This window comes from Phoca vitulina, unplaced genomic scaffold, assembly GCF_004348235.1.
Source record: "Phoca vitulina isolate PV1807 unplaced genomic scaffold, GSC_HSeal_1.0 scaffold47, whole genome shotgun sequence".
Lineage (NCBI taxonomy): Eukaryota > Metazoa > Chordata > Mammalia > Carnivora > Phocidae > Phoca > Phoca vitulina.
In genome coordinates, this window is record NW_022589750.1 from 12,079,045 (window position 1) to 12,105,333 (window position 26,289).

A 26,289-nucleotide genomic window follows, 5' to 3' on the forward strand; every position below is an offset into this window, starting at 1 on the left:
CGATTTAGCAAGGTTACAAAAAGTGTTCACGGTCAGCTAGCAGGTGGTAGAGCTGGAATTTAAACCCACACACATCAAACCCTATTATTTTCTGACAAACCGCTGGAGGACAGATTAATTCAATTTAGTTTTGTTTTGATGGGTTCCACAGGGGGCGAAAAGCCCCCCTTGAAACAACCAGTGAGCCTGGACTGCGCGGGTTGGCGGTGTTGTCTTCCCCTGTATGTTGTACACGCTGGGCTCCCCACAGGCCAGACTCTCCTGGGGCATTCAGGAGGGGCAGCGAGGCGCTCTGGATAACCTGCATCTTAAGTCAGAGTCCCTTTGTGATGGAGAGCTCTAGGTTTCAGGTTAACTTGTCACCACCCTAAACCTGTATCCATCTGACCCTCTGCCCAGGATGGCTACAGCGCAGAGGCAGAACCTGGCCAGAATCACTAAAGGGCTCCTGTGCTGGACTGAATGTTTGTGTTCCCCTCCCCCGCCCCCTCCCCCCAAAAAATTCCTAGGCTGAAACCCTACTGCCCAGTAGGATGGTATTAGGAAGTGGAGCCTTTGGGAAGTGATTAGGATTAGATGAGGTCATAAGGGTGGAGCCCTTAGGAATGGGATTTGTGGCTTCTCTAAGACTCTCAGAGAGCCTGTGTCCTCTCTCTGTTCTCTGCCATGTGAGGACATAACCCAAAGTCAGCCGTCTGCAGTCTGGAAGAGGGGCTCACCAGAACCTGCTCATGCTGGCACCCCGATCTCAGACTTCCAACCTCTAGAACTATGAGAAATCAACTGCACTGTTTTATGAGCCGTCCAGTCTGCAGTACTTGTTACAGCAGCCTGAACGGATTAGGACAGCCACCAAGCGTCGGCCCCCACCCAGCACCCCCGAGGAGGAATGCCACCCCTACAGAAGCATGGGCCCCGCCACCCTCTGTTGACTGCCCCGTGTGACAAGCTGATGTCAGAGAGGTGATGCCTGGAAGGATTTCTCCTCTAGGAATAACTCTAAGCAAGGAAACCAAAAAGGGCCTCTCATCATTTAAATCCCAAAATGTTCACAGCAGATGATTGTTCTGGACAGTTGGTTTATCTTTTCATCCTTGTGCTTTCCTGTTTTTACAAACTTTGTACAATCAACACGTTAATTTTGTAATTGGGAAAAACAGTTGTACAGCACACGGTTTTTGTGGCATTTGCTCTCTTGCATCTGACCAATCCCCACTGTCTCAAGAACCAAATCCAGTCTTTATGTATTTTTTATTGTCGACATTTTAGCTATAGATCTGCTTCACTTGAAGAAATCTGAATAGGAAAGTTCAGTTATAAGAAAAGTAAACGAAGGGACGACTTTTCACATTAGGATATGGCCACCTGTGAGTACACCTAGGTGTGAGTCAGTTACACTTGGGAGTTCCCTGCTGGAACCAGTGAGGGTGCAGTACTGGGTAGCCCAGTTCTTCTACGACTGGGCAACAGCTTAGAACAAAGGGGCCTGGTGAGGAAGAACAGAGGAAGAGGGAGGAGGACTGAGAAGCAAATGGCTTTCAGCTGGCTCCCCATTTACAAGGCTTGTGCCTCTGACATGGTTATTTTTGGGTTTCTGAGTGGGGGGGAAAGAAATTCTTCCCACAACCGCCTTGCTTGGCAGCTCCTTTGGCCTAGTTCCTCCTCCATAGCCCCTCCAGGATGAAGGAAGCAGACCCTTGAGTATTCCTCTGCCCCCGGCCACCCTCTTACCCCCTGCCCCACACTCTTAGAGTTTCTGTAGGCCTCACCCACTTACTTGTCTCTTTATACAGAGCTGGGAAAATGTGGAAATAAATAAAGCTTCAATTAGGCAGGCATCCAAGGTTTGGGGGGTGGGGCGGGGGAGGGGTCTGAGGCTCTGTCCCAATCCAGGAATGCCTGAGAAAGCTCCGGGAGCCTCAGGCAGCCTCTGAGGTTGGAGGCTTCCCACAGACTCCTTCTGGGTCTGCGCTGACCAGGCGGGGCCAGGGGCCTGGGAGGCCAGCTTCATTCCCACACCAAGACACTTCTTACTGCCCGCCTACTGCAGGAGGGCCTGGCCTCCTTCTGCCACCCCACACAAAGAAGGGAGGGAGGGGTCCTCACTCGGGTCCCCTCTCTCTTCCTCCCTGATCCCCCTCCCAGAGCAGGAGGCAGAGCCCTCCGGGTGCGGACCTGGACCCACGCACGGTGGCAGCTCTCCAGGCCGAACACAGGCAGTTCTCCCCTTTTAACTGTGGAAACTCAGCGTTTCTTATTTATTCCATCCTGAGCCTGGAAAGAGCAGGGAGATCCTATTTCTTCCCCCAAGTTGAGGGGTGGGGAGAGAGAGAGAGAGAGAGAGAAGCAGATTTGGTAGGGAGGAGACTGGGCGGGGAGAGTCTCACAGATATTTTTAGAGACATGGGAATTCAGCAAGCCCCTCCTGGGGCCAGAAACAATTTTGTTTCAATCCCAATTCTAAAAGGCAAATGCGTGGTGGAGCGTAAGGGGCCTGGAGGAGGCAGAGCGTGGCAGCGGCAACACCAGACTCTAGGGAAAAGGAGAAATCAGCTGAGGGCTAAGACCCCTGGAGGCTGCTTCACTCTGTGCTACCGCCTACTAGCTGGTTTCCCACATGTGTAACATCTGGGCCAATGTGGCCACCTCACAGCAGTGCTGGTAGCACCGAGGGAGAGTGAGGGGTGCCAGGCCCCAAGCAGGGCCACCCCTCACCTGCCTGCTCCCAGCCCCCTAGTTCTCACAAGTACGGGGCAGGGGGGGCCTGTTGAGATGTCAGTCCCCCAGCTCCCTTTGCTGTTAGTTCTGGTTTGACAGTGGAAGAATAAAATGGGATCTAAAATAAGATTTTTCAATGATCTGCAGGCTTCCAGTGAGTCAGACTAACTCAGTTCTTTAAGACCACAAATTCAGTCTTAACTGTGGGGTGCCTCACTCAGAAAGCATCACCCTACAACCTCCGGAACAGCCACACAAAATCTGGGTGTAAGACATGTTGAGCAGAGAAATGCAGAAGGTGAGCAACAAGGACACGGGCCTAGTGCTGAGGAAATACAGGATTTCTGGAGTGTGATCCAGCCTGTACCAGTAAGTCTACCTCTGGGAATGTTTCCTGAAGCATCATATTAAATAAAGAAGAGGACAAAAATCTGAAAACAACGTGAATGTCCAACAGTACAGAATGAAGCAAATATAGCCAACTGATGGAACAGTATATATTAAAGACCGTGCTTCAAAATATCCATATACAACTACACACCCTAAGAAGATACACAAGTCGTGATATTAACAGATTTTTATCTCTGGGTAATAAGATTTAATGGGCAATTTGTTTTTTGCATATTTTTTTTTGTGTTTCCCACATTTTTCACCATAAACATTATTTCGTTTCTGGCAGGGGGCGGGGGTGACGTCACTGGTTTTAATTTTTAGCCCCATCTTCTATCACTGTCTGAGTGCTTTGACCAATCCTGCCTTCTGCACCGATCACTCCCTTTCCCTAGAGGAACCTTCTCACCTCCACCTCCAGATTATTCCTGAAGTGTTCTTTTCCAAGGAGTCCCAGAGCTTGTCAGCCTGGCTCCTGTGCCTGGCCAGGGTGTGCGTGTCTCTCTTAGCCCTAATGCTCCCCATGATGGCTGACGCTTCCCTTTTCCTGACTATAGACTACAAGATCCTGGAGGGCAGGGATTCTTCTTCACCTTTATTTTTCCAACTCCCAGCCTGTCATGGCATGCAAGAAACAAGCAATGAGTCAGTGAATGAATTCAACCTCTCTCCTGATTTCCAAAGGTCCCATTTGGTGTAGGGAAAAGGAAAATTCAACAGTGCTATGTGGCCTTGGGATAAGGATGGGCCCGAGCCCCAGGTCTCCCTGATGGCATTTCTCAAGGCAGGCAGAGTATCAGTTGCAGAACCTGCCTCGTGTGTGACAAGGGTCTTATTGTTGGTGCAAGTAGGTGACCTGTCCTGATCAGTAAAGGGCCTTATTCAGCAGAGGCAGATTAGATAAATGGTCTCCCTCCAACTCTTCTGCAACAGCAGTCATCATTAACCCTTGGCTTTCCAAACAAAAGAATCTGGAATTTCAACTATTTATGCAAGTATGTCTTCCTCATAAAAGGTGTTGAGGCAAATCATAGACAGTACATTCAATTCAGGAGGCAAAGGCACATACACCCCTTGGCAGGCGTGTGTGCATTCACTCTCAAACACAGATGCATACACCTACCCCCCCACCGCCCCCCGCCAAGTACACAGAAGGAGCCATACAGACCCAGAGCAACAATATGACCCACACAGGACAAAACAAGGACAGAGACTCACACCAGGGAACAGTAGCACCGAAACAGAGGGGTGGGGAAGGCAGGAACGACTTGCCAACAGGGGAAACCAGCACACGCCCTTGGTCTTCCTGAAATGCATAAGGGGGGCCTCCAGTTAAACACGGCCAGTTAAACACCAGTGTGTTCAAAGTCCTGCTAAAACCCTAATAAAAACGACCACAAGAGAATCTGTAAAAGGTACAAACTCTCAAGGACAAAACACTAGAGAAGAGACAGCAGCAGATGTGGGATATTAATTAAGCACTGGAACGTAGGAAGTGGCTGCATACACGGAGAGTGACTTGGTCAAGCGGAGGAAGCTTCTGGCCAACACTGCCCCGAACATCAGCAAGTTCAGGGCCTGGACGCCCCAGGCATCTGTGACCAAGGAGGTGAGGCTAATAGCAGGACTGGTCAGCTCCCATCAGCACTAACCAGAGGGTACTCTCTGGAAGGGCTCTGGACCTGGGGTAGCAGGCACCACTGGGGGGGGGAAGGAGGGGTGGAAGATTCCTGAAAAGTTGGGATCCCCAACTCAAAGTCCTTCTGCTGCCCACAGGTCTCCCTAGACTGGAGATGAGGACTGTACCTGGGGAAACTGACAAGGCCAAGAGAAAGACCTCCTAAAACTGGCATCGACTGAGATGAGAGAATTTATATCTGGGGACATTTGAGGGTCCCCCTGAAGTCGCCAGTTTCCTGCCTGACTGTCCCTCTAACGCAGAGCCAGCCAGTCACCCCCACATACATCCACACATGCACACTCTTATTCTTAAATACAAATGTACAGCCAGGGGTGACTACTCATTTGAGAGTGCCCAAGACCAAAACAGGGTCAGAAAGGGAACTAGAAAGAAAGGGAATCAGACCATATACAGAACAGCATTTCAAAATAACTGAAGTTATAAAAGAAAGCACTACATCCATGGAACATGAATAAAGTGCTATAAAAAGGGACAGAGAACAAAAAATGAGCCCTAAGAAACCAAAAATATGATAGCTGGCATAAGAATCAGAGTGAAAATAAGAAAATGGGATCGCTGGAATAAGAAACTAAAGGGTGTAAGGCAAGGTTAACGGAATCTCAGGCATGACAAATGAATGCAAGAAGACAGACAGCAAAACTGGAGACTCTGTCCAAAAGAACCGACAGCCACATATTAGGAGTTCTAGAGGCAAAGACCAAGGGAAACGAAGCAAAGGAAATCGCCAGAGGAAAAAAATACAAAACAACTTTCTGGACCAGAAAGACAGAACTTTCCATGCTGAAAGGTACACAGGCTTCTAGCTCAATGAAAGAAAACAGATCCACACCAAGGTATATCTTCATGAAATTTTAGAACTCAATAGATAACATGGAACTCCTCGAGGTTTTCAGGGAGAAAATTCCTCTGTTTACAAAAGATCAGGAATCAGATCCTTTGTACATGAGCTTCTCAACAGTAATGCTGAAATTAAAGACAAAGAACAGTGCCTTCAAAATTCCAAGGGAAGATTATTTCCAGCCTAAGAGTCCACAGCCAGTCCACCTACCAATCAACAGTGTGGGTCAGAAAGGCATCTTCAGACAAGCAAGGTGTCAAAACTCAAAAGACTTCACCAAAACAGAGAATTAAACAAAAGAGATGGAACTAAGAAACTCAGGAGGAAGAAGAAGGGAATTCCCAGGATGATGGTAGGCGGTCGCAGGTCAAGAGCTACATAGTAGGCCTGGAGAAGAGCCAGTGCAAAATGGAACAAGAGGATAGCCGGCTCCATGCGGGATGTTACCAGGGAAAAAAGAAAAAAAGAATCATTGCACTGGTACTTGCCCACATCAAGAGGAGTTCTAGAGTTCTTTCAGAATGTTTAGCGTTCAACTAAGGTTATATAGACAATGAAATGAAGGGGGGGAGAAGGCAATTATTAACTGCAAGCGAAGCCAAATATAAGAAAATAAATCTAATCATAGTTTACTACATGGCTTGAATGTGCAAACTTTTAACAATCCATAATATTTTACACACTTGAATGTAACTCTGTGGTAGGACAGAGGAAGGATGAGAGAAGACAGGACAGTGTGCATGTGCCTGTACACAACGTACGTGTGTGTGCGTGTGCGTGTTTGTGTGGCAAAGCCATGCGGGTGAGAGAACTAAATCCTATCTTATGGTGTACACAAGCAAAAGATAATACCTTTAAGAACTCAACAAATAGCAATATAAACACGTTATTCACAAACGCAGAGGTAAGCACTAGAATTCCCTAGCTCTAAGAATTGGAAATGGCCTCCTCTGGGAACAGGTCAGGGGTAAGGAGGAATGGAACAGAGCAGTGCACTCCTGTATTCTGGTTATGTATTTGACTTTTTAAACTATATACTTATATTATTTTGAAAAAAAAAAAATCAAAGCTCCCATGATACCTTCAAAACTCCCACCTGGCCCATTTCCAGCTTCCAGGTATATCAGAGAGCACAGTAAGATTCCAAGGTAAATACTGAGCTACAGGAAATGGATACAGGACCCTCCGAGATACTGCCTCATTCTCACACCTACGAGAAGATAACTTCCATGGGTCTGGGAGATGGCTCCCCCCCCCACCTCGGGCCCTCTGCTCACACAGTCAGTTCTGGATGCAACTTCTCTTTAGGGTGTGTTCATATATTATTTTCTCATTGGGCATGGCCATTGGAAATAACAGACCATTCCTCCTAAGTCGAAGACCTCAAATAGGGCATTCGCTGGAGTGGATTCATGTGCTGCCTACAGGAGTTATGGAAAGGTCATTTCTCAGGCTGTTAATAGTTTCAATGCTTGATTTGGGGGTTTCATATAAAGTTTAAGCCAAATAACTGGATGTGTTCTAGGCGAATGCTCTTCTCCCAGATGCGAAAAGGCTAATATATGGGGGAAAACAGCATGGCCAAAATCGGTTCCAAGCTATCAGAAGTTCATATGTGCTGTTAAAACTAAAAAACTAAAGTTCAATACAGAAGACCTCTCCCCTCTTCCACCCTTACAGCATCCCTCCTGAACACACACCTGTGACCTCTGCTATGGTGAGTGAATGGATGAGTGAACAAATGGAAGAGATAAGTGCTTCCATGTCCATTCCTTTCCCCACAGACAACTGGGCCTTCCTTTCTTCTGGGCGGCAGTAGCAGCCACCCCCACACCCTCCTCCCTGCTGGCCTGGTGGGCACTGCTCCCCTCGCCTCCACAGGGGCCCACAGCAGTGGGACGAGGGGTCCCATCCAAAGAAGACATCCTGACGTTCGTCAACATCACCTATGTGAGCTTTTGTCTTTCCCTACAGGGCCTATGACGAAAGAAAGATAAAAATGTCTGAGTGGCCCTACGAGGAAATGTTCACTCCTCTCCTACTTTGGAAAGGCAGGACTTGAGTTTATTTCAGTAACAGAAAGGCAGCTAAGAAGCTGGGCACAGTGATCTGATCCAGTGGGCCAAGGCGAGCAAATGAAGAAAAAGACAGGAACATCAGGGGAACCTTGGAGAATTCCCACCAGTCACGTTCTGGCCTCTCCATCCCCCACTCTCACTCTGGTAAGGAGAGAGAGAAGACACAGGGTTAGAAACGTGCCCCTTTCTAAACCCAGTGCTTGAGGCCAGGCTGCTATTTGTGTCAAATATGCGACAACTGGTGTGTATCTGACATGGATTCACAGCACTTACCCTTTTCCTGATCATTTACCATGAGCTTTCCACACGATTATAACAAGTCTCAGCATATGAAGCAGAGAAGTCGGGTCTGGCTACACGGACAATGTAGGTTTAGCCGGACACGGTGTCTGTGTGTGTGTGGCACCCTTTGCATTGTAACACTGCCCACCCTCAGAGGAAGGACGGAGGACGCCTCAATGAGATGTGATTATGGGCAACCCGAGAGAGCATGAGAGAGCGAGGGAGGGAGAGCGAGAGAGAAGTGTACGTACGGCAGGCAGGACCGGGTGAGGTGTCTGGGTTATTCTTGCTAAGGGCTCTGGTCTGAAGCCCGGCCCCGCCGTCTCCCAGCACAGGCCGCCCTACGTCACCAAAAGAGAGTCAAACTCCATTTACAATGATACTCTGACTGCACCTGGCTCTCCCCGGTGTAAATGCTGATGTAGAAACCAGGCCCAGGCACACTAACCTTTCCTCATTAGAGCATGGATTGTGTTCTCTCCTCTGTCTTGGAATGGAGGTCCCTAATATACAGAAACCTGATGCGTTCTCTCACACACGCTGCCACTCTTCTACCCCAAAGCTCAGGTCCATCATACCGCCAGCTTCCCCATTCCCCGTCCTTATATCCTCAGCTTCCACTGGGGCTTCCACCTTCCGAGGCCGGGTAGTGCAGTAAAGAGGGCCCTGGACGAGGATGGGCTGTCTAGCATGGTGCTGTGCCAACCAGCTGCGTGACCCTGGAAGAGGCAGTTCAATGCCTCCCACAATCACTGAGCGCTTCCTACAGATACGAGGCTCTGCAAGTACAGAAAATAAGGAAGTGTGTCTATTTGGCGGTAGCTTATAGCTCATTAAGGACACGGTCCTGTTCACACATAATCCCGACTCCAGGCAGTGAGAACCACTGCATGGAGGCAGAGATGTGTCCCTGAAACCTGCTGGTGGGTGACTGTAGAGACCCCTTCTCCCCTCTGGCTTTAATTTCCTCATCTGTCAGAGGTGAGGGCTAAACTCCAGGACGTCTCCAAGGACCCTCCCAACACCGCACTACATTCACCATTCCCCTGGTCCCTCCAGATGCGGCCAGGGCAGCCCTCTGCATCTCTGGGATCAGAATATGCGGCCATGCAGTTAGGTCTCCTGAGAATACACTAGAATGGAAGTCAGGGCCAGGCACGCCCTCCACACCCAGGCGTAGGCAAACCTCACCCCACCACAGTGGATTCTTCAGGCATTAGCTGCCTTAGGGGAGCGAGGGAAAGAGGTGGCCTACCTCTTCAGAGCCCCTGTGACTTCCGTGCGCCAGCTGGGTGTGTGCAAACCTGTGCGTCCGCAGGTGCCGGCAACGCCACAGCTTTGGCACCCATCACACCACAAAGGTGTGAAGACCTCTGCTGTCATTTCTCCTGCCACACCAGAACTCCTCTAACATTAACCAGGCAAAGCTCTGGAACCCCTGAGTCCGTCAGGGTGCCTGGGCACCCAGCTCAGTTATGGGAACCGACCAGGCCTCCGACCCACGACTGGATACAAGAAGCCAGCGCGGCCGGCTCACCCTTAGGCAAGCCACTGCTCTCCCCACGGACCACGGCAAGGGTTCACTGTGAACCCAGTGAGAACAGCTAGCACTGTGGGACATGACTTCTCACCTCCGCAGGCATCACGGAGGCCAGCTGGTTCCCCAAAAAAAGTACATGGCTACCTGAAGGAAGTGAGCCTCAGGCTCCTGCCCCAGTGACAGCCACCATGGCCTTGGAGCGGCAGCCTCTGATAAGCACCACTGATAAGCACCTGCATACACCAATTTCCAGCGGGGGTCTGGGCACCGCGAGCACGGTCAGGCCACCATATCCTCACTGGCTGAGGGGAAGACAGGTACAACCCTCACCCGTGGGCTCAGAGGAAGAAAAGTGAATCATTCATATTAGACTTTGAAGGGCAGCCCATCCACCTCCCTCCCATCCAAAGGTACAAACAGAATTCCAAAAGGAAGGTTACCTGACAAGGGACAGAGAGCAGGTGAAGCAGAAGCTGGGCCTTGGAATCACGCTCTAAGACCAGGGGGCTCCCATGTGGCTGGAAGTGGGTCATGAGTGGGACCGTACAGAGTCCTTCAAAGCCTGCACCGCCTTTGGGGAGTTTCGGTCCTCCTCCACCTGCACCATCCCCACACCGTAGTGTCCCACTGGCTTGGCAAGCAAGCCCACACTCCTTGGACGTTAACAAAACCAGGCTCGCCAACAGGAAGACGGACTCCTCTAGGACCGAGTGGAGATTCCTCCCTCCCTTGCCCCTCCCTGCAGGCTGGCTTGATGAGAAGGGCAGCAACCATGCTGTTTGCAGCCCCTTCCACTTCGAGGAGCTCGTCTCAAGGAGCTGACTCGAGTCAGAGCAACCGTCAAAGCTCGGCAATGCCAGTCTCCATGCTGCCATGACCAGGGCAAAATCACTTCTCTATCAGCCCACTCTGTACAAGGGCTGGTCCTTTCAGGCCCTTCCCTACACTGAATCCATGACTGACTCACTCCGAAAACACAGACATGCGACACTAGGTGGGGGCCATGCCATCAGGGACAATCTCTGCTGGCCCCATCTTTCACTTTCCTCCTCCATGTTCTGCCTTTCTCCTCTTCCATTCCTAGTGCCTCTGCATCACGCCTGCCTGCCAGGGGCGTCCGTGAGCACTGCTCAGCCTGCCCCCCACCAGAGCTGGGGAGAGAATAGACAGGAAAACAATGTGAAGGGGAGGCAGCCACACCTCTGGTCACTCGGAGGGTGGGCACAAGGAAGGTGGGCAGCCCTCCCCACCATCTCCCGGCCTGGGCTAGGCAATGCCACTCAGCCGTGCAGACCTGGCCCAGCTCATTTCTTCCGTGAAACCTTCCAGGCAGAGTCAGCTCACCCTCCTCTGTTTCCAGAACACTTTGCCTCAGCTCCCTTTATCATACCCTCTGTGTGGGCTAAATACTGGCCCCCAAAGATATCCACGTCCCAATCCCCGGACCCTGTGCCTGTGACCTTAGATGGCAACAGGGACTCTGCAGGTGTGGTTAAGGCAAGGATCTTGAGATGGGAGAGGAAGCGCTGATGTGGTGGGCTCAAGGTCATCACAAGTGTCATAAAAGACAGAGGCGGGAGAGGTGACAAAGAGCAGGAGAGGGGACAACAGAAGCAAGAGGCAGCACGACGTGAGGAAGGGGCCACAAGCTGAGGAGTGCAGGCAGCCCCCAGAATCTGGAAAGGCAAGGACACGAGCTCTCCCCTGGAGCCTCCAGAAGGAACCAGTTCTGCCCAGAGTTACTGATTCTGGACTCCTGACCTCCAGGACAGTCAGAGAACAAATCTGTGTCGTTTTCAGCCACCAGGTTAGCAGTGACTTGCTAGGGCAGCCACAGGCAACCAGTAACACCCTCCCCATGTTATGCGTTAGTATCAGTACCCTCTCCCCAGAATGAAGCCACCTCGGAGTTCACTTCTGACATATTCCAAGCACCCAACAGATGCTTGTGAGCGAGTGACTCTTCAACACACACATGCACATGGGCCAAACCAGCCCTTGTGAAGGATCCCCCTTCCTTAAGAACCCCCACCTGCCTACTATCGTTCCTGCGATTTCACCAGTGTAATCACTCCCTAGCTTCAGAGTTCTCTCACCGTAAAGAACATGCCCTGCCCTGCTGAAGAAAAGATGCTTCTGAAAAAGTGTTTTGTGGGGAGAACGGAGGGCAGGAGAGATTAAGCCACAAACATATTAAGCTGCCTACCCACAATAAATACCTTAAGTGGCTTGGCTTATCAGATGGTTAGCATTGCCCATTTCCCAGGGAAGTCCAAAGCAAAAGACTCAGGCAGGGAGAGTGGGTGCAGCGGCACTGGGGTCTTGGGGGGGGGGTGTCCAGGAAGTAAGGGTGTAGGGACTGTGCCCCTGGAGAATTCTGTGGCCTGGCTATGTGCTACCCAGCCCCGCCTGTGCATGTGTGTTTCAGCATCACATGTGCACATGTAAACATACTAATACCACTTGCTTGGCTTTGTTTTTTCAACCCCAAATGTTTTCTGTTGCTAACTCCCATAAAATGACTCTTTTTCGACAGTTCTTTCCCCCTGCTGCTACTTAATTAGTTTCCTAACCAATTATTGCAAGCTGTTCACTTTCCTAATACCCGAAGTCATTTCTGTCTCTGCAGGAGGGAGCCACCCAGCCCATTATCACAGACTCACCCCACAGGCCGGCCGCAGCTGCTGCAGAGAAGTCCACCCACAGCCCTGAAGATCTCCAACAAGGGTGCCAATCACAGCCCATCCTTGGCTGCGATCCCAGCGCAGAGTGAGGGCCACAGAAATCCCTCCACCAACTCAACAGAACTGCTGCTCCAACTGCCCCCGTCACCTCCTCCTGTAACTACAGAGCCGTGCACATGCAAAGGGCTGGGCAGATGGCACCCGAGTGGACAACAGGACGTAACACCATCTTCAGCCTCCTCTGTTAATTAATCACAGGCATCCAGAAGCCTCCCCACTCAGTACCTGTAGGCACACCGGGGGAGGCAGAGAGAAGAAATGGGTACCTCCTTATGGCTCATGGACACTGGATACAGGCAGGCAGCTAATGACTATTTTGCCATCCCAGACTCACCATTTATGTAACTGGGAAGGAAAGTAAGCATACCGGACAGTCCCAGTGAGATGGAAAGGCATTCGCTGGGCAACACGAGGTCGCCAATTCCTCAGTACCCAGTGAAAGGCAAAGAACGCGGGTTCTTAGTGGGAGGCCTTCTTAAAATGTTTACAGCAGAGAGTCAAGCACCAGAGCCAAGGGGACAGTAGACCCACTCACCACCCAGTCAGCTTCGCCCACACCTGCGTATGTCCCGTGTGTGCAGGCCAATACCAGGCCCCGTCGTGAGCTGCTCACTGTCCTACAGAGGAAGACCCACATGGCCCAAGTGTCCTAGGGAGAAGGGACAGAGGAAGGGGGGGCCCAGCTGACCTGGACCCACGTGGGAGGGGTACCTGTGTCTTCTCTTGGTTCTTGCAAACGATTCAGGGTTACCTGAAGAAACTTCAGAAACTGCAGAAACTTCCTACCGTACCTGACAAGTACTTATTTGTCCCGGTCTACCTCACCCCCTCTACCCACTCGTTCCTGCATGTTCTCTGATTCTTTCCTCTACAGCGTTCAGATTCTAACCCTGAAGCATAAAACATTCACACCACCCCCCACTCAGGCCCCTGTATATAAAACAGCCCTTCCCTCCCCACCTACTCCCACTTCCCGAAGGGCAGCCCATAGGCTGCAGATCAGGACCAGGCAATCGGAGAACCTGGCTGCTTAGCCCACACCTACTGGTTGAGCTCCCACAGTCAGATGGCAAACCCCCTGCACTGGGTTTCCCCACCCACAAAACGGAGGTCTGGACCGGGTCACCTCTGGAAACCCCTCTGCCACAACAGAGTCTGTTCTGTTCTTCATCCAAACAGCACCATGGTTCGCCACTGGTGGCTTCCATGCCCCAGCTGTTTCATGTGTGAGATGTGTCCCCCGGGCCAGCATACAGAGTTGTAAATGACAAGAAATGACAAGGAAAAGCTACCAGAGGCAGAATGCTGCACTTTGTAATAACGCCAGGCTCAAAAGTCTTAACAAGCCCATGTCCCAAGCTCCTCCCCAACTTACTTTAAAAGGAGAGGAGGGGAGGGTCTTAAAGTTTGGTCCCGATTCCAGAGAACAATGTCTGTACTGAAGGTCCCAGAGAGACACAAAGAAAACGTCCCTGCATCTACATGCTTCTTTCTAATGTGTGAAGTCTCATGCATCATAGTGAATCAAACTTAAGGAAAAATGGTGTGTGGCACCTGTAAACTTCACCACTGACCCCCGACCTTTTGACAAGAGGATTCCACTGTCAGCTGGGAAGAGTTCCTGATGCCACCTGGGTTCATCTATGCCATACCCTGCTCAATCACTTCAACATTTCAAAATAACTTAAGGTTGGCCCAAAGATACTCTAAGGCAAAGTGGCCAGCAGGAAGCCCAGAGGCCAAGCACAGGGGGCCTTCCTATGACCCATCCCTGATCGCTATTCCCTGCCTCCAAGGAGCCACCACATAGTCTCCACCAGGACTGCACCTAGTGCCTCGCCTTCCAGCCAAGGGATTGTGAAAATGTCACTCCCAAAGAGATGAAAACTAAGGGACTCATCAAAGGACCCCATGTCGAGAAAGCTAACACAGGTGGGGGCAAAGCACCTCAACTCCCTGGAATCACCTTCCACACAGCCCAGACTTGCCAGTGGCCCGCTTCCTGCCTCCCTGCCACTTGCCACTTCTCCCTGCAAAGAGCAGCCCCTACATGTGCCTCCAAGTTAACCGAGAAAGAGGAGTACTGTTCACACATCAGCCCACATTAGCAAAACACGACTTCTGCAGATGTTTAAAAAAGAAGTCCGTTATTTTGGAAAAATAAGTTAACTACACAGTCGACACAAGAAGAGGTACCTTGTCCGTGCAGGCACGTGGCCTGGGCCTTCAGACAACTGGATAATTCTGCCACAGAAGGAGGTCCCTCCAGTTGGCATATCCAGCAGTACAGCTGGGAGGCTGGGGAAGGACAGCCTGGGGTTATTTCACAACTTTCACTCAAGTGGCACCAGACTGTATCCATTTTAAAGCTTCTAGGAAGGTTCTGCGCAGAATTCTGCTTAAAGTCAGAGGGCTCCCAACCATGCGTGACGGCAGCTGCAGACCCCAGTGCAACGTGCTGCGTCCGCAGGGCCTCCAGGCTGGCTTCCCCTCTCTAAGGGCTCCCCATCTTCCTCAAGGGGCTGGATAAAGAAACACTTCCAGGGGCAGAGTTTGTTTTTGAAACTATCATTACCATAGCAAGCACAGGACCAGCGAAGAGCAGCCGAGCAGAGGAGGGGAAGGAGGGAAAGCGGGCAGCGAGGAAGGCCCTGCTCAAGGCCGCCCTGCCAGAACAGAGGAAGTAGCTTAAAACCCACAGCTACCGCACTCCCAAACCAACACTCTCCCTACACCCTTCAGGCTCCTGGCACCTTGACACAGCAGGCCTGCCTGTTCCCTGGAAGCCAAAACCATGTGCAAAAGAATGAAGGCCAAAGCAAGGCTGAACACAGGACAGATTTAAAAATAAATCTAAAAACACGAGACTAATCCATAAAATATCTTCTCGGGTTCGCCATCTCACCCTCCCCTTTGCATCCGAGGAAGCGTCTCTGCCCCTCGGCCCGGGAAGGCCGTTCCGATTCTGCACATCTCCGCCGCATGTTCGTCTACCCGGCCTGCAGGCCTGAAGTTAGTTTAGTTTGCCCGGCTTCAACACACAAGGGAAGCTACTCCCGCTGCCAGTTTGTGGCTACAGACAAACTCGACGGGTGGGCAGGATGCCAAGAGCCCAGCCTGGCCCTCGGCCAGCACCATTCCCTTCCTGCATGCGGGAAGCAGATGCTGGTGGAGTCGGCCACTGCTAGACACAGTGAAGGATGGGAGCACTGGGGAAAAAACACCATCCTTCTTCCAAAAGGTGTCCCACCTGGTTACAAATCCCAGTCTGTTGCTCAGAAGTTGAGCGACCCCCACCGTATCTCTGGGCCTGTTTTCTCCTCTATGAAATGGATACAATATCTATCAAGGCAATGTCAGGAGGACCACACTAGAGATCGTGCCTGAAGAGCCAACACAGCACTGGCCCAAGGACGCTGCTCCTCCCCAGTCTCCGCGACAAGTAGGAAGGTGGCCAATGGCCTCTCTTTCCTTTCAGGAGACTTCTCTGACTCCCCAAACGACCCACTGCCTTGAACAGGATGCACATCATGGTTTTGTTCATGTGGGTCCCAAGACTGTGAGCTTCACCACGAGACGGGCCTCCTTGTGGCCATGTGTTTCTCCCCCACAAGCTCTCTGCTATGGACACAATGGCCACACTGGTTACCAACGAATCCGACACACCAGCCTGCCTCTGCCTAGGAAAGTGTCAAGTGAGGAAGGAACAAAGCCAGAGCTTACAGAAGAGGTTCTCAAATATTAGTGCTTCCTAAAAATTCCAAGGAGTGCTGACTTCAACTGTGAAAGGTGGGCCCTGCCCTCCAGAGGTTCTTAGGGGAATGTCTGCAACCAGATGCCATGGGGGACACAGCAAAAGTACCTCAGAGACCGTTCCTAAAGAGCGTAGGGCCAAGCTGTGCCACCCCTCCTATGGCCCTGGGGACCTGGGCACTATTCAGGGCTTTGACACAGCCCCAAAATAGCTGAAATTTGTCAAGAATGAAGTGGGCGAAGGTCCTGAGATCAAAGCAACCTCCAGGACTCTGTCTTACAGGAACCAAACCCTTATAAAGGAGCCACAATCTTAACCTGTTAGCACTTGGCATCCTCTGAAGAATGTTCCCACCAAGCTCACCTCTCAACACAAAGACAGACGCCCCAAGCACAGACACCCCAGAGTAAGTGCGCCGGCTGGACCTTGGCATTCTGTGGGATGGACAAACCCACGGCTGCCCCTGAAAAAGGCCTGTACACAAAGGCTAAAAGTGTTTTCCTGATTATGTCTGGGGGTGTGAACTAAGCTAAGGGTCCTCAGCGGCACAGTCCCTACAAAGTCACACAGCTCTGGTTTGGCCTGACTCCCAGGGCAAAGAATGGAGAGAAGCCCCACACAGTGAAAGGTGGCCCTTAATACCACACACTTGCCACGGAAGCAGAGGTACGATCCCGCCATGGTCTCCACACAGGAGAAACCCAGGGTCAGTTTGTTTCAGAGCAGACAGGGTTCAACACCATTAGACCATGATATTTTTTTTAAAAAAAGGAGATCTGACACGTGCTCCAACACGGATCAACCTTAAAGACATCATGCTAAGTGAAATAAGCCAGACACGGAAGGACAAATACTGTGTGACCCCACTTATATGAGGTACACTTAGAGTCGCCAGAATCATGGAGACAGGAAGTAGCAAGGGGCTGCCAGCGACTACTGGGAGAGAGGCTGGGGAGGTAGCGCTCAGCGGGGACAGCTTCAGTTGTGCAAGACGAGCAGACCGATGGTGGTGATGGCTGCGCAACAGTGTCAGTGAGCTTGATGCCACCAAACCACCCTCTTAAAAATGGCTAAAACGGTAAATTTTGTTATATATAACTTATAATTTAAAAACAAAACACAAAAACCTGAGACCATCTTTTTGCCTGGCTTCCGGGAGGGAAAAGGAAGAGAACGTGAAAGCAAGAGACCAGACTGCCCACAGCTCACCAGGTCCAGTCCCAACGCAGAGCCCCAAAGCCTCACGGTCCAGCATGCTCCACCCACAACTTGGCCCCGCTTCCCCTCCGGACTTGCTCTTCTCTGAGAAAGCCTCCTAATGACCTCTGGGATCCGATGAAATCAGTACCTTAGCTTTACATCGGTCCCCAAAAGCTCAAAGAGAGGTGGCAGAATTTGGTACAAAATGGGTAGATTACGGAAGAAGAAACAACAGCAGAGGAGAGAGGGAGCAGTTTGGGTTTCTAGATTCTTTACTCCGTCCACTCCTGAAAAACCAGCGGCCCAGCCAAACTGCTCAGGCTCCCACTTGTCTGTGAGGCTGCCCCGAGCCCACCTCACCTCAGCTTGCGTTTGGGAAATTTCTTTTCCTTTTTTGGGAAATTCGCCTCTCTTCCACACCCACCAGTTACAGGGTACGTGGGTGTATCGAGAAAGAAATTTCCCAAAAAAGGAAAAGTGATTCCCAGAGGTTAGCCCCATCTCAGAGCTGCCTGGAAGAGAAAGGCAGTAGTCAGCCCCTGGAGCCGGACTTAGGCCCGAAGGCTCCAGACCTAGCAGAAGTCTCTCAGCATAAAAGCCTCTCAAAGCAGCCCTCAAGGCGGGCATTGGCCCAGGGATTGCAGCCCTCCTCCTCCTCCCGGGAACTCCTGACAATTGCCGTGCCCATGTTGGTCCCAGCCGAGGGGGCCCGGGACAACCTTACCCACTCTGCTCTCTGGAGCCTTCTGGAGGGACGAGTAATTACGAGCTACAACACACAACATACCTAATCCCTCTCCAGGAAACACCCCAGGTCTCACCTTCTCCCCACATTGAGAACAGAAACTCTACAGCAACCCGTTTACGAAGTTGGTTAGTTCAACTCAACAAATATTTACTAGGTCTGTGCCACCCAAGCCCCAGGCCAGACAATGCAGGGAGATACCAAGAACTATCAGGAGGCCCAACAATGAAAAAAAAAAGTTGCAATCTAGTTGGTAAGATAACATTTAAACCAATGAAAACAAATAGCAATATTGTTCAAAAGTCAAGTAACAATTTGAAACAGACTGTGACTAAGTATTAAGGGAACAGCCCAGCCATAAAACGCTGTAATGTATTACGTGCAGTAGATGAGCTGGCAGCACTTGGGGGTGGGTGGGGCGCTCCGCAGGAGGGGAGGATCAGCAGGGGCTACAGGCTGCTCAGAGCTGCGGCTCTTGGAGACCAACACCAAAATGGGGCCAGTATACAGCATGGTGCTCCGAGCACAGCACCGGAAGTGGGACCTCTATGCTCCCCAGGTAAGAGTCACACACGGAAGCAATTCCACTAGTCCCGCGGTCACCTGATATGCAGGGACACCGCACAGAAGCCCCTCCACGCCAGGAACAGGCCTACCCCTATTCCACACCTGGCACTTCACCACACCAGCCAGCTGGCTAACCCTGCCCCTTCACCTCCCTCACGCCCAGGGAATCAGACAGGTGAGTCCTTCCACACCTTAAGAATCACGGTGAAAAGAAATCAAGTCAAACTTATATTTTAATTTTTAAAAATTAAAAAAAAAAATTAAATAAGCCACTGACCAGATCACGAAGGGTTTCTCAGCCTCGGCACTGTTGCCATCTGGGGCCAGATCATTACCTGTTGTGAGGCCTGTCCTGCGCATCATGGCACTCCTGGCCTCCACCCATAGGTGCCCAGAGCAACCTCCTTCACCCCTGCACAGTTGTGAGAGTCAAAGAAGGCTCCAGACACTGCCAGGTGGCCCCGGGAAGCAGAGTGGTGCCCAGCTGAGGACCGTGGCTCTACGTCTAGGTTCTCTCAGAGAACACGCTCAGCACGGCTGCATTTGGTTCACACATGAGCCTGTCTGAAAAGCTCTCCCGCTCCACGTCTCAGGACCCTGCGGGCCAGGGAGAGGCAGGCGGCTAGGCACCAGGAAAGCTGACCTCTGGGTTGGAGCTCCAGGATGCTGGACTGTGCTCGTCCAGGGAGTGGCGAGGAAGAACAAGGCCCAAAACAGACCCCCGGGGTGGGAGAGGCCCCTCCAGAGTCCACCTGCAAGGCCCAGGGCAGCGAGTGCCAACGCTGACGCGGGCAGCAAGCATCGGACTGCCCCTGTCACCCAGCCCCTTCTCAACTGCAGCCCAGATGCTGCCTTGCAGCTTTCCCCACAGGACTTTCCTAACCCAACGGGAAAAACTCTTACAGGCCTGAAATGTTGCTTTAAAGGTATTTCACTGCAACTGTCACTGTCTGTTTCACTCCCAGAAACAGTGCCGCTCTCTTCCCTGGAGCTGCAGTGTATCTGCACTGCCTGCAGGCCGAGCGTGCCGACGCTAACTGGCACACCAAGTCAGTCTCTTCAGCTCCAAGGTCATCTGCCAGAAAGTGGCCCATGGCCCAAAACTCTCCACTCTGGGCGTCCCCCACAATGCCCTCTCTGTATGCCGAGTTTTTCCTGGGGCTTCTTTGCCCACATCGCTGGCAGAGTCCCACTCTGCCCCAGCAGCACATGAAATAATACCCAACCTACATTCAGGTTGCTGGGAGACCAAAATGTACTGCAAGGTGTCAGGACTCATGGCTCAACAGCCTCAATTACCTAGGAGCGGCTCTTGGGATGCAGCGTGTGTTCTGCGTTTGTGTAGTAGCCGCCCTCTCTTTGTGCTTGTGCAACTGAGCTGAAGGGAACAAAAGACTGTACTGGACTCCAGTTAGACCTGAAGAAAAACTTCCTGGCCAGAATAATCGGTCTCCAAGGACAGTCCAGGGAACTCTATTTTTCGGGAAGGTTCATGATCCAGCCCAGCCTGGATGTAATCCAGTGACCTCTGAGGCTCCTTCTCTGTTTGTCTCTGCAGGACTTAAGAACCAGTCGGCCAGGCACAGGGAGGACAAAGTAAACTTCAAGGCTTGGAGGAGCCCAACTCCCACCCAGAGCCACCATTTGTATGATGGCCAAGTTGGGAGAACACAGAGGGCAGTGCTGGGTCTGCCTCCAGGCCTGCTTCCTTTCCCTGAAGGAATGGGTGTCCTAGTGAATCAGTCCCCTTGCTCCTATTTCTAGTGAATTCTACCATCCCACTGGTGCTCACCTCCAATCTACTCTGGACCACAGATGCTTCCATGGCAAAAACCCTTGTGGTCTATCACACTGTATAAATATACTCACCAGGAAGAATGAGAAATAAAATTATTTTTAAGAAGGAACCAATGAGGTGATAGTTTAGGTAGAACTAACTATCACATCTATTAATTCCATACCTAGATATCATATCCGTTAATTCATCTGAGAAACGAAGTAGAGGAAGCATCACATCACCAAGATTAGGAACCCTGTGTGGGAATGGACTCGCTTGTGGCCTGTTCACACAGCTGTAATGACCACCCTAAAATCCAAGGGTCACAACAGTCTACGACTGTCCTTACTTCTGCACACGCTTCCAGAACCCTGCTCTCCCTCCTGTAGCAAAACAACGAACTCTGGCTGGCATGGGGCCAACCTATTTTACATGCTATGTCTAGATTTTCCAGGACAGTCCTAATTAAAAATGCTGCCTACATAAACGCACACACACACTCACAAACTCAAATGGAATAGCAAAAGGTGCTTAAATCTTCCATCTTGGTTCCTTTAAAAAGCTTAGAATTTGGTCCTACCTTAGATTAGTTAGGGGAGAACAATCTCCTTTAGAGGAAAAACTCAGGAGGCAAAATGGATAGAAAAAGAAAAGCCAGAACATTCCCCCTGGTTGGTTTTCAGGTTCACCTCTGGACCAAGAACAGTAGACACTCATCCAGCCCAGGAAGCAGGGAGCAAACCAGGTGGGTGGCAAGGCAGGAAGGAGCCATATGCCCTGGCTTAGTGGCCAGGAGGCCTCTGAAGGTCCAACGGGAGGAGAGAGACCACCTGCAGCAATGGAACTGAGAGGCAGTCCCAGGACTACAGCACGGGAACGCGCGTGTGCTCGACTTCCACACACGCCCAAGGCCAGCCCCCCACCTGCCACTGCAGGCCCACAGCCTGTTCTGCTTCTAAGTAGGAGTGCTCTGGCTAAGTGTGACTCCTGGCAGCCCGGAACGGAAGTGCCTTTCTCCCTCACTACTTACTCTCACCTGTCACCACTAACGATGCCTCAAACCAAAGGTCTGGGTTTTCAGAGCCACCTCTACCAGACGCCACAAGTTCTTCAAAGTCCGGGCTCCCAAAAGAAGGCCAAGCGAGAGCATATGCTGCTGTTGTTACAGACACACATGCAGACACAAAGAAGGGGCCTCAGGGCACAGATGCTGTAGGACACTCACCATCTCGTCCAGGGCATAGCGCAAGAGGCCGTGCTCGTAGAGGATGAAGAACCGCCGCTGCCATTTCTGCAATGGAGCACAGAGTGGGTGGTTAGGGTGCCTCTGGCCCCGATCTCCCCTCGCCGCGTCCCCGGGTCTCACAAACCTACGTCAAAGCAATGCGGGCTCCACAGCATCCATTTCTGGGGCAGATGGCCGGAAAAGAGGGACCCAAGGCAAAAGAGCAGTAATTTGTTAGATGGCCCTGGGCCAGGGGAGAGACCCAAGCCACCCAGTGTTTTTCCACATGAGTTACTAAGATTTCACAGGATGCCTGTTTAATTGGCAAGCTCCTGAAGAGCAGAGATGGTATCCTGGTTCCCTTTTTGCATTCTCTACGTACCCAGCACAGAGATGCTCATGTAACGTGTGCTGATATTTGATAAATTGTATGGCACAATATGGAATAACCTGAGAATGGTAGGCACTGATTCCCCGCTTCTGACAAAATCGAGGAAACTGCTATAAAAGGGTTGTTCTGATGACCCACAGGGAGTGGGAGACAGGGAAAAAGACTGCCAGGCTCCAGTGTTCACTGAGGATGAGAAAGCTAAGAAAAATCAAAACTGAGAAGGAGGGAGACCTGTGGGAATGATTCTGATGTCCAAGGAGTGATCGACCAGCAAAGGGCACCCCTCTACTCTCTACCCACAGGACAGGCTGCTGGGGGCCAGTGGGGCCCCAAAGGCACTGACAACAGAACAGAAGGGACCATGAGAGTATGCGCTTTCCCTTTTGTGGGGGGAAAACATGTCCCGAACAAGAGACTCTTGGTCCCCGAATCCCAAAGCAAAGATCATCATGAGGATCCATGACCTATTTTCAACAGCTCAAAAAGCCCAGCAAAATTCATACTTTCACTGGCAATAAGCCACAAGAACTATCACATCTCTTTGCTTTGGGCCAGAATTATATCATTCATAATAATGTTTTTCCCATCAGAAGCTGGAAATGGCAATTCTGTATGACCCAAATATAGAAAAGGAAAGGGAGCTGCTCCCTGGTTACTGCAGGCATTGGAATACAGTCACCCCTGCTGTCCTCCTGCTTGGATGGCAGGAACAGGATGCTCAGATAGCCTTGCAAAGAGGACCTGAAGACGGCTGGTTCCACGATGGGCGTCCAGGGAGAGGCCACTTGAAGTTTTCCTGAGAAACATTTTCAAGGCTCCTTTAAAGATAATAATATCTTTAAAGTCAAAACCCATACCAGACTTAATCCTAAAGATCCCACACATAATACAAGGTCTGTGGGGCACCACAGCCCCCACTCTAGACTGCAGCATTCAGGCCAGGGGCAGAAGAGATCAAGAGGCAAAGAAGAGGCTCTCGGAGCAGGGGATGGGAACGGAGAGGAGCTGGAGGAATTTATAGGGTATGGGCGGCAGCACCTGGAAAAATCATGTGGAAAAGAAGAGTCTTTTATTTATTTATTTTTTTATTTTTATTTTTATTTTTTATTTTTTAAAGATTTTATTTACCTATTTGACACAGAGAGAGAGACAGAGAGAGAAAGCACAAGCAGGTGGAGCGGCAGGCAGAGGGAGAGGGAGAAGCAGGCTCCAGAAGAAGCAGGCTCCCTGAGGAGCAGGGAGCCCGATGCAGGGCTCGATCCCAGGACCCTGGGATCATGACCTGAGCCGAAGGCAGTCGCTTAACCAACTGAGCCAACCAGGGGCCCCAAGATGAGTCTTTTAACTGGAGTCATCCAAAGGGGCTCCCTGTTAAAGGAACAAACCACTGGTTAGGGACAATGTTGGTTTAATCATCTCGATGCTCCAGCTCAGACTGGGCTGCTCCCAGCAACCTGTGCACAGCAGGGACCCAGCCTGGGCTGGGCTGCCCAGGAGAGATGGGGCAAAAGCAGAGTTGGCACTCCAGTCCGTCATCCCTTCACTAGTGCTCATTTGCTGAGCCCCTAGCCAGGGAGGACTGGAGGAAAGAGAGATGGGATGAGGAAGGGAGGGAATGAGGGAACTGGAAGCCTAATTAGCATAATGCAAATGTTTGCTGAACTGCTCTTCTGCCTTTTATTTAACTGTTTCTGCAGTCAAGCTGACCCACGAAAACAGGAGGCACCATGGGAGAGCATCTCCTTTTAAAGAGTGGACCTGGCACAACTGGTATCATGAGACTTTTCCTGTAGGACCAACAAGTTTACCAAATGGGGGTTCCCTGCTGATCCTGCCATGCCAGGATCCACTGTTCAACTCCCCATCTCCCTTCCACTCGGCTGACTTGCCCTTAGATGGGCACCTCTCCAGTCCCTCCCACCTCAAGAATTCATTCTGAGGACCTTACCCGAGACCGATGCACTGGGTTGTCAAAGTCGGTCCCATCTGGAGCCAGGAGCAGCCAGCCACCATAAATAGGTTTTGCCTGGAGGAGAAAAAAGAGGGCAGGTCATCAGTGGCCTTGGGCCAGAGAGAGAACAGGTTCAATGGTCAAGTTAAAGATCAGTGCTCCCTGGAAACAGAAGTCACCTGTACTTAGCACACATCAGGCATCTCATTCCCCAGCCAAAGGCTGAGTCTCCCAAGAAAGATGTTTGGGAGTAAGAGGCTCCTGGGGGGTCTGCAGCAACTGGTGTGGAGATGGGGACACAGAACGTAGTGGGACTCTGAGAAACTGCAAAGTACAGCAACTCCTACGACACAGACACCTCCCTCAAGTTCCTGATCAAGCCACGAAGATCAGGGAACAATGGCATTTCCAATCACCATGTGAGTACCCACCACTGTGTGCTGGGTACTACGTATATCATGCAAACACAGTCTAAAGCCCTCATTCTGATAGTACAAAACAGGGCCTGGGAGAAGAGACGCTGCTTTATTAGTGATCACAGCTAGCAATGGCCAAAGAATCATCAACATCCTGGCTATGTGACGCTGGGCTGAAAACCCTGTGGTTGAGTTTCAACTGTCCCATCTGAAAGGTGGGGGTGACGGTAATCATATCTACACCTCATGAGACTTATGTGAGGATTGATGAGATAATCCAAGTAAAACACAGCGCAGGAATATAAAATGGTGCAGCCGCTGTGGAAAATTCTGGCACTTCCTCAAAGAGTTAAACACAAAATTCCACTCAATCCAGAGCTCCACTCCTAGGTATATACATCTGAGAAGACTGAAAGCAGGTGCTCAAATAAAAACCTGGACCTGAATGTTCACAACAGTACTGTTCCTAATCGCCAAAAGGTAGAAACAGTCCCAATGGACATCAATAGATGAGAGGATAAGCAAAATGTGGCACATCCATTCAACAGAATATTATCAGCCATAAAAAGGCACCAAGTCCTGGCACAATCTACAACATGGACAAACCTTGAAGACATTATCCTGAGTGAGAGAACATAGACACCAAAGACCATATATTGTATGACTCGGCTTACACGAAAAAATCCACAATAGGTAAATCCACAGAAACAGAAAGCAGATTAGTGGTTGCCAGGACATGGAGGGAATGGGAAAAGGGAAATGACTGCCAACAGGTATGGGGTTTCTTTGTGGGATGATGAAAATGTTCTGGAATTAGAAAGTGGAGATGGTTGAATGACCTTGTGAATATGCTAAAAGCCACTAAATTGTACACTTTAAGAGGCTGAATTTTATAGTTCGTAAATTATATCTCAAAAAAAGCGTATGAGGAAAAAAACATTAAGTGCAGTGTTTGGCCTCTAAGTGCATAATAAATGTTAGCTGTTAATTTTTTTTTTTTTTTTAATGAAGAGTCCCCCATCCCCCAAGACCCTGACAGTAGGAGCTCAATAGGAGTTGAGACACTAGACAGACACTCTGGCTCCACCTTCCTTTTCAGCCATACCCGGCTGGTGAGAAGCCGCTGGAAAAGGCACAACCAAGCCAATTTGTCCACTACCCTTTGGAGGGCAGTAACACAAAACCCAAATCCTCTGCCTGCTGTTTACACACATGACTCATCTCTGGGAAAGCATTAGGGTCCTCTAACCATGCTTTTTATTCAGCACTTTCCAAACTGGAGCCCTGTCACACCACCTCATTTTATAGCTGTGGAATCTGTGACTCAGAGAGGGAAGGTCACTTGCCAGAGGTCACACAGCATTCTGGGGTAAGCCAAGAACACTCCTTTTTCTTGGCTTCTGCAGGGTCCTCTAGGCCCCCAGGGGTAAGCTCTGGCTTTTCCCCATGAAAGTGAACAGAGTAGTAGGAGCTTCAGGCAAGGGGTACGAGGGGGCTGAGGAACGGAAGTCAGGGACTGGTTTTGATGAAACATGGGAGGTGGGTGCTGGCAGGGAACCTGGGGTTAGAGGGACACGACCCAGGAGGGCCATGGGGGATGTGGAATGAAATTCTGTCTCGGACAACAAGAGTAAAGAGAGTAAGGTTTGTAACAAATACCAGCCCGGTGGCGCCCAGCCATTCCCCAAGCAGGCAGGCACACTCACTCAGCGGGTTCTCTCACACCACTCAGTGACATACGTACACAAGATGGAAAGGTGAGGGCCAGGGGGTGATTCTGGGCCAGGTGATTTCCCCACTTCACCTCTTAGTTTGCAGTTCCCTGAGGTGTGAAATCAGGAGGTTAGACAACAAGGCCGTGTCTCCTCCATTTCTGTCTAGCCATGATTGTATGCTACTCTCCTGATCTCTGGCCACAGGGCTTTGGGGAGACTTCATATTAGCAGCTACATCTACCTAATCTTTCTCCAA

At 50.7% G+C, this 26,289-nt stretch overlaps 1 protein-coding gene across 6 annotated transcripts in view; it reads right to left on the bottom strand.

Annotated features, from left to right (window-relative positions):
- Positions 1 to 26,289, bottom strand: part of MPRIP (myosin phosphatase Rho interacting protein) — a 148,781-nt gene that overhangs the window by 96,280 nt on the left and 26,212 nt on the right. For all 6 annotated transcript variants that reach the window (XM_032431979.1, XM_032431977.1, XM_032431980.1 and 3 more), the window contains exons 2-3: positions 23,900 to 23,977; positions 21,561 to 21,626 (exon numbers count right to left, since the gene is read on the bottom strand). In XM_032431979.1, the coding sequence (XP_032287870.1) occupies positions 21,561 to 21,626; positions 23,900 to 23,977 (144 nt within the window). The remainder of the gene's footprint in view (positions 1 to 21,560; positions 21,627 to 23,899; positions 23,978 to 26,289) is intronic.